General features: G+C 49.7%; 2 protein-coding genes across 2 annotated transcripts in view; both read left to right on the forward strand.

Annotated features, from left to right (window-relative positions):
- The window catches only part of zc3h3 (zinc finger CCCH-type containing 3), a 64927-nt gene extending 63741 nt beyond the window's left edge, over window positions 1-1186 (forward strand). The window contains exon 12 of the mRNA XM_080431806.1: window positions 918-1186. Within this exon, the coding sequence (XP_080287932.1) occupies window positions 918-949 (32 nt within the window). The 3' untranslated portion in view covers window positions 950-1186. The remainder of the gene's footprint in view (window positions 1-917) is intronic.
- Window positions 1187-5585: 4399 nt separating this feature from the next.
- On the forward strand, window positions 5586-7764 carry mafaa (MAF bZIP transcription factor Aa). Its single transcript, XM_080430289.1, has 2 exons — window positions 5586-6329; window positions 6455-7764. Exon 2 carries the CDS (start codon window positions 6594-6596, stop codon window positions 7530-7532), a length of 939 nt encoding a protein of 312 aa, XP_080286415.1. The 5' UTR covers window positions 5586-6329; window positions 6455-6593; the 3' UTR covers window positions 7533-7764.
- The last annotated feature ends 499 nt before the right edge of the window (window positions 7765-8263 follow it).

Below are 8263 nucleotides of genomic sequence, written 5' to 3' on the forward strand. Positions count from 1 at the left end.
TATAGAGCCGGGGGACTCGCTTCCGGAAACCTAGTCTAAGCCTCAATGCCCAGCAACAGCCAACAGAGCCTAGGCATTGAGGAAGAGCTATTCTAGTGCTTTGATCCAGTGGCAATGCCAGGGTGCTCACCACCTACTGTACTGATGTGTTCACACACACACACACACACACACACACACACACACACACACACACACACACACACACACACACACACACACACACGCACACACACACGCACACGCACACACACACGCACACACACACACGCACACACAGGCCTGATTTATCGGTGCGCGTCTGTATGGCGCACCAAAACTCATGAATGCTCAACACTTTGCTCATGCTCAATATATCCATGCATGCATGCACATACACAGAGAAACAATCGTTTCCACGGCCCCCTTTGTCCAGCCGTTTTGTGCACTTCACTATTGCTAATGATAGCATGGGTTCAGTCTTAAAGCACTCCACACCCCGCTGCCTCATTAAGGGTGGAAGACAGCCAAACAAGCTCCTCTTCACTTTACATAAATTAGTCCCAGATGCCATGTATCACTGCCAGAGGATGAACTCTCACACCTATACGCATGTATACGCACACACACGCCTCCATCCAGCCCTCCCTGTTGTCCCGTTCACTTATCAATTCAGGCGTCATCACTCAGCGTTTTGAACGGTACGGGGATCTACGTTCGAACGTTTCGACATAGATCAGAGTCAGTTACACACCAATGAATATGCATCGCACACAAGGGCGCAGTGCACGCCGCCCGCACATTTCCACCTGCCCCGCCCCCTGTCACAACATAACATAACCCCGGTAGCTGCCACACCATCTCTTTGTAATTTTATTTCTGCCACCATACTTTACTGTTCTCTTTCACTCTAATCTTTTCTCATCCCCCCCGTACAGAGAGAAAATTGCAGATCAAGCCACGGCTTTAGTTCTACAAAGTCCGACGGCGGAACCTGCAAAAGGCTTGAGGTTCCGGAGACGCTTTGCCGGAAGGACTTTCACTTTGGAGTTCCCGTGCCGAGCGTCTCTATCCCCCTCCCTCAATATGGTAAAACTCAGGGTCTGAAGATAAGAATCATAAATCTCTTTCACATAATGCACTCCAATGTTTACAGTACCGGTACACACTTTTAATCGATACATGTTTTTTGTGAACGTTTTTAACACTGCCAATAAAATGTTGACTGTATGAGAGTTGTCAGTGTTTTTTTTTTGTGTGGTTATTTTTTGGGGGGCTGACGGGCACCGTATAGTGCCAAAGTGTTTATAGGGAGTATGTGTGTTTCTGTTTTGAGCACGGTGGTATCACTGTGCATCTGTGCATGTTTCTGAGGCTCCCCATGGGAGCAGGACTGTTGGTCTGCAAGGTGGTGACAGGACCAGCAGTTCCCCTTTGGTTCTGGTCCGAGATGGGGGACACATGAGCGTGCGATGACCTCACCGTCACCACCCAGCTGGGTGTGAGCGTGTGCAACACAGACAAGAGCAACGGGGAAGGACTGTCACTCTTGTCCCTTGAAAGCTATTTAGATGACAGCATAGTTCACTCATTATCTGCATTCCTCTTCCACTCTTCTCCGCTTCTCTCTCTTCTGAGGCTCGATTTATCTCCCTCCATGCATGTACATTTGTACCTCCCTCCCTCTCTCTGCCTCCTTGTGTGGTTCATGTAATTAGTGTGTGTGTGTGTGTGTGTGTGTGTGTGTGGCACAGAGAGGATGCTGGGACATGTAATTCATCCATTACCTGCCTGCAGTCGGAGCGTGTAGTCCCCGATAATAAAACGATTATTACCACGTGTGTCAATGTGTGCGTCTTTCAGTATGTATGTGTGCAAGTGTAGGACCCTGATATTTAGACCATTAATATGCAATTTAACCGAGGCATCGTCACGGTGACAAATGAGCAACGCGTGGCCCTGGGGAGCGTGTTTCTCCTGCAGCGCTCATGGCAACAAGACACATTAATACATGGCAGGCTCACATACACACCGACAGACCTGCCACCGTGTTAACAAGATAAGGACCCCCAGCAGATGAAAGAGACGGCCGTGTGTGTGTGGGAGAAGGGTGGGGGGAGGGCTGTGAGCATCAAAGGCAACGGAATGTAGAAAAATCTATTGGGATCTTATAAAACTACATTGAAATTATTGGACCATACTGTGTGTGTGTGTGTGTGTGTGTGTGTCTGTCTTTCTTTCTTTCTTGGGGGGGGGGGGTTCTTGGCCACGTGGTTTGATGTGCACAGGGCACAACTATTCCACTCTATTCTGTCCTACGTCTATTGACAGCGGCGAGAGAGATGGAGGGCTCGACATGTTTCTCAGAAAAGGTAGAAGACAGGGAGCCATCACTCTTCTCTTCTCTTTTCCCCTCACTTTTCCCCCTCTTCCTCACCCCCGCCCCCCTCCCTCCCTCTCTCCCCTGTGCTGAAGACGTAAGTGCCTTAGACAGATGTCTGCTGCCTCTTGTCTAAAACGCTCAACGCGAGCTGCTGAGCTCGGCAAACTCTAATTAAGATCAATATTTCAATTTTTAGTAAAAGCGCACAAGACGAAGTGGAGAAGACATGGAGAGAAATCATCTGTCCACAGAGACACGGTGGGACAAAAAAGGAAGGTCAACTGTGATTCTTCACTCACTGAGTGTGTTTGTGTCTTCATTATTCTCCCCCTAGATTAAATACAAGAAAACCAAACTAATTATAAGCACATCAGTAGAGATGACATTTTCTCAGGGAGTATATAGGATTTACTATCCCAAAACCCCCCAACGAACTAACATGCACCTTCTATAGTCCACATCCGTGCTGCTTATTGAACAAACAACCTCAACAGCATGTGGTCAAATTCCTAATTGTCAAAGTAAGCCTCGCTGTTAACTTTAAGGCGCGTGTGCGATACGCGCGCCTGTGGGCCTATCATATCCCCTTACAATTAAAGCTGATTCCTTCATAGCAGTATTACAGTAGTGACTTATACGGCAGTTACAAAACCACCGGGTCGCAGATAACCTTTCAGACACCTCCTGGACTGGAGGTCCACGGCGTGGGGGCCCCGGCTCAAAGCCCACTGTCTACCCCCCCATTTGCTGATGTCCATTTTGCTTAAATCGGTAGAACTGCACCAGCAGCGAACTCCCAATATGCAAAGGCACAATGAAAACCCTGACTTCAAAAAATTTATGTCTCAAGCCCTCGGCCACAGACACTCCCCTCTCCCTGACAATGAAAGGACCACAGCAGATCATCTTATATGTGGCATTTGAATGCAGACTGCTTAGCTTGGCTTTTAGCTCCTGCTTATTTGATAAAAACCTCTCTTAATGACTTAGCAGGCACCTAAACTTCAAATACCTTGATATGATTTCCATCCTGCTCATCTCATAGCTGCCTTTTCATCCTCGCCAGCACATTTGAGCCAGGGAGGGCGCGTATTTCACTGACAGCTCGGACAGGAAGTTAAGCACAGCGGTTTGCTGTCCGTATCTGACCAAGTTAAACTTACTGCCACCTGCTTTTCATGAAGATGGGCCCCATTTCGCCGATATATATCACAGATATCATTTGTAAGGTTGATGGCACACTGGGGTCTCGTGTGTCTTTGGGGGGAGCAAGCGCAGGTCAGGAGCAGCAGAATCTCTGCACTGTAAAATTTTACAACAAGAATGTACAAATTGAACCAAATGGACCAGTATAAGTGCCCATTTGGTTCCATTTGCACACTCTTGGAGTTAAATGAACACTGAGGATTTTACTGTGTGTGTTCAACCACGTTCTCCCAAGACACTTATCTGTGATGTCCTGCTCAGCCTTTTCCGCTGTGGTTCACTTTACCTCGTGTGCCTCAATAGAAGGAGACGTGTGTGTCCATGACGGGGGCGCAGAGGGCGCGCGGTGCGGCGGGGCTTAATTATATGTCGATCTGCGGAGATGAGTCTGGATACAATTTGTGGTTAATTGGAAATGAAAATCCTAGCCAATCATAATTAACCCGCGGAAATTCGGATTGATTTTTGGCAGTGGGGCGCGTGGCCCCGACTCAATCAATCACTGATGGATTTGGAAAAGGCCCGTGCCTTGTCAGTCCCGGGTGTCAGTCCGCCTTAAACTCCATCTATCTAAAAGCAGCACATTCTTAAACGCATATCGCCAATAAAAGCAAATTCACTTGCCGATAAGGACAAGCCCTTTGATACAACCAAATGGAGTTGACGTTAAAAGCAGAGGGAAATCGATTAGTTTGGGGCTGTAGCTGCTAAAGTTAGTCAATTATAGGCTATTGTAATTTTTTTCCTTTTAAGGTGATGTATACAAGCGTGTAGCCTACCATATTCCTTTTTGACATAGCTAGAGTATTTCATTGGCTTGGCTATCAGGCTTAAATATATATTTTAAATTAATTGGCCTATAAAATGCAATAGGTTGGCTAATCGAATCAGACTACGCGAGTTCAGTCTTTTAGACGAGGACAGGGGTTCAGTTTCAACTCAAGCGTTGCGTGACGTGCTTCTTTTGAAACGGCGGCGGATGGATGGAGAAAGAAGTTTACTCAATTCCAAGTAGCCTAAACATTTTCTCAGAGAAAGTACCGCGGGCGCGATTGTGTTTCTCTGCAGCGCGTTCCAGCCCCACGCTGCCTTCGGTGCCTATCTATACTGTCCCTGCAATTGCATGTAGTCAGTCACTAGAGGGGGGATATGCACCTGTTCTGTGGTTCTGGTCCCCCGTGCTGCAGGCAGGAGGCAGCAGCCCAGACAGCTGCCGGTCGGCCCGGCGAGAGGCTGCTACACACTGTCAAATCCTCAGTGTTCCTTTAACTCCCAGAGTGTACATGGAGTAGCCTACACTCTAAGACAGGGGTCTTCAACGTTTTTCAGGCCAAGGACCCCCTAGCCGAGAGAGAGATGCAGCAGGGGACCCCCTCTATATTGTATAAAATTGTGTTTCAGATTAAACTTTTTTTTTAAAACTTGGTCTGCTCTTTTTTCCCCTCTACAACAATAACTCTTTGCCAAAAAATAGCAGATCTACAAGATCACAACGCCTTGCACGGCGTTCTCCTCAGAAAAGGGATGTTATGGTTCAAGTGGTTAATGTAAAATATACATATATATATCACAAAGATTTTGGCGGCCCTCCTGTAGTAACTCTGAGGACCCCCTAGGGGTCCCGGACCCCCTGTTGAAGACCCCCCCCCCGCCCTAGGAGTTTAAATGAACGCTAATGATTTTACAGTAAGGGTTAAATTTGCACTCTCGTCTCGGGGGGTTTAAATTAACACCGAGGATTTTTAAGGTGTTGGAAAGCCATGCAAATGCGCGGCCATGCCGTCTCCTCCCCATTGGCCCGTCGCACCTCTGGGTGGGAGGGGTCGTGAGAACGGCCGTCTTTATATAAGTGCACATTGCCTTTCCCAGCGCCTCAGTGACACTGCGTGGTATACCGGCGCAGCAAAGCTTTAAAGTCAACGTTTTCTCTCCTCTCTGGCCCCCCATACAGAACAAAACTATTAAGTGGAATTTATCACCATCTCCATATAAAACGTAGCAGCCTAATACTGCACACACGGGCACGCAAAAAAGTCAACAACGCGCCCCCGGTGAGCGAGGAGGGGGGGATCGGATCGTCGCTAAAACCCACCGGACCCGTGAGTAGACACCGCTGCTGCTTGCGCACAGATCTGGACACGGGACCCCATTCTCTCCGGTCCCTCCGCGGAAGGACTGTATGTTTGTACTTATCTGCATCCTTTTATTCGTATGAACTTTTAAACAGCAGCACTATATGCCATTCCATTTCGGATTCAACGTTTTAAGAAAAAAAACGGGGACTTTTGGCACATCTTTACGCACGCGTAGCCTGTATACAGTGCAGTGGTTTCTGTAACTGTCTGTGGTTGAGAGAGCTCGTTGCGTTGAAAGTTTTTTAAATCCCCTGGTCGGTGCCGTGCAGTCAGATCTTGGTGCTGCGGTAACTTCAGCCTCTGCTCCCTGGGACTGTATATATGAGCGACTTGTAAACAGTGGAGCATACTGGAAAATAACACTGACGACAGAGAGGGAGGGGGGGGGCGAAAGAAGAGGCAAGCCCAAGCGAATCTTTCATCTCACTTGACCAACCAACCTCCAGGCACACAGTAAATCACTGGAGGCGAATCGACGCAGAGGTGAAGCGAGGACAAGACAGGTTGGTGGCTCCAAATTCACCAGGCTCCGGTTACAGCTGGCCCGGCCGCCCGTGGTATTAAAGCGTGCATTTGACCTGGGAGAAGTTGTCAACAAGAGGAGACGCACGGAGGCGAGCTGGCAGGTGTACAAGTTCATTTACATGCATACGTAAATTCACGCCACTATATATAGAAGTTGTTTTAAGGACTAGCAGCCCCCCTAACACAAGTTTTCTCCTCCCACCCACCTTCCCACCACCGCCACCAGTCCTGCAGCCTGAGCGCACCGTGGTTGTGTCTATATATACACCGTCCAGTCGAGTCTTCCTCTTCGCAGTCTGTATCCGAGGGGGCCGCAGCCCGCTGTCGGTTTGGCTGTGAGGGCGGGAGTGGTCGCATGGACTGACATGGCAACCGACCTCGCCATGAGCGCCGAGCTGCCCAACAGCCCCTTGGCCATCGAGTACGTCAACGACTTCGACCTGATGAAGTTCGAGGTGAAGAAGGAGCCACCGGAGGCCGACCGCTACTGTCACCGTCTGCCGCCCGGCTCCCTCTCCTCCACCCCCATCAGCACGCCCTGCTCCTCTGTGCCTTCCTCGCCGAGCTTCTGCGCGCCCAGCCCGGGCGCCCAGCCCAACCAGAACATGTCCAACGGCGTGGGCAGCAACAACAACAACGGCGGAAACAACAATCAGAACGCCACGGGGAAGCCGCAGCTCGAGGACCTGTACTGGATCCCCAACTATCAGCACCACATCAACCCCGAGGCGCTCAACTTGACCCCCGAGGACGCCGTGGAGGCCCTCATCGGCAACGCCCACCACCACCATCACCACCACCAGGCCTACGAGGGCTTCCGCGGGGGGCAGCAGTACGTCGGAGAGGACCTGTCCGCGGCCTCGGCGGCCCACCACCACCAGGCCCACCACCATCACCACCACCACGGCCACCACGCCCGCCTCGAGGACCGCTTCTCGGACGACCAGCTGGTCAGCATGACGGTGCGGGAGCTCAACCGGCAGCTGCGCGGCTTCAGCAAGGAGGAGGTGATCCGCCTGAAGCAGAAGCGACGCACGCTGAAGAACCGCGGCTACGCGCAGTCCTGCCGCTATAAGCGTGTGCAGCAGAGGCACATGCTGGAGTCTGAGAAGTGCACGCTGCAGAGCCAAGTGGAGCAGCTGAAGCAGGACGTGGCGCGTCTCGCCAAGGAGCGGGACCTTTACAAGGAGAAGTACGAGAAGCTGGCCAGCCGGACCTACAGCGGCGGCGGGCCGGCAGGCAGCAGAGATCCTCCGTCCGCGGGGGGCCACGGGAAACAGGCCAACACGGACTTCTTCATGTGAGAGAGAGACTCGTTTGTACAGCAAAGACTCTTCTATCCCAGTGGTTCTCAACCTGTGGGTCGGGACCCCCCAGGGGGTCCCACATGATTTTTTTTGGGTGGTCCCCAGATGACAGTGAAGTGACAATTGAAGGTGAAACATTGGCCAAATTGTCAAATAATATAAGAAAGAGGCAAACGTTGTGAAAATAGCAGATCTACAAGCTCACAAGGCCTCGCGTTGCAGGCGTTGTGAGCTTGTAGATCTGCTATTTTCACAAATGTATCTGTGGAACAGAGTCAAACAAAATTGAATGCTTCAACTCCTACAATTCCAAGTGCTTGTCAGGGTGGGGGGGTCCCCAGTTCAAATATGATTATTTTTGGGGGGTCACACAGCCTGAATAGGTTGAGAACCACTGTTCTATCCCAACCCACCCACCCTCCTCAAATGTCCTTTTTAAACTATTATTTATATTTTCTCAGTTTGCATTTTGTTTACAGTTATTACTTTGACAAAAAAAAGACTATATTGTATATTTAAAAAAACTCAGAATTGAAACGATGCTTTCATGTCTAAACAAAATAAGCATTTAGAGTGCGCACATGGGTAATCGTTGTGCGCATGGTGGTGAGTCTTAAAGATGTTTGGATGAATCTGTAGCCTACACAACGACCTCTGATCTGGACAAGGGATCACTTAATAATATAGCCTGCAGGCTACTTTGTCAAATAAAAAAATATATGTTTTTT

The sequence above is a fragment of the Gymnoscopelus braueri genome (genome assembly GCF_963280865.1).
Source record: "Gymnoscopelus braueri genome assembly, chromosome: 6".
NCBI classification, from domain to species: Eukaryota; Metazoa; Chordata; class Actinopteri; order Myctophiformes; family Myctophidae; genus Gymnoscopelus; species Gymnoscopelus braueri.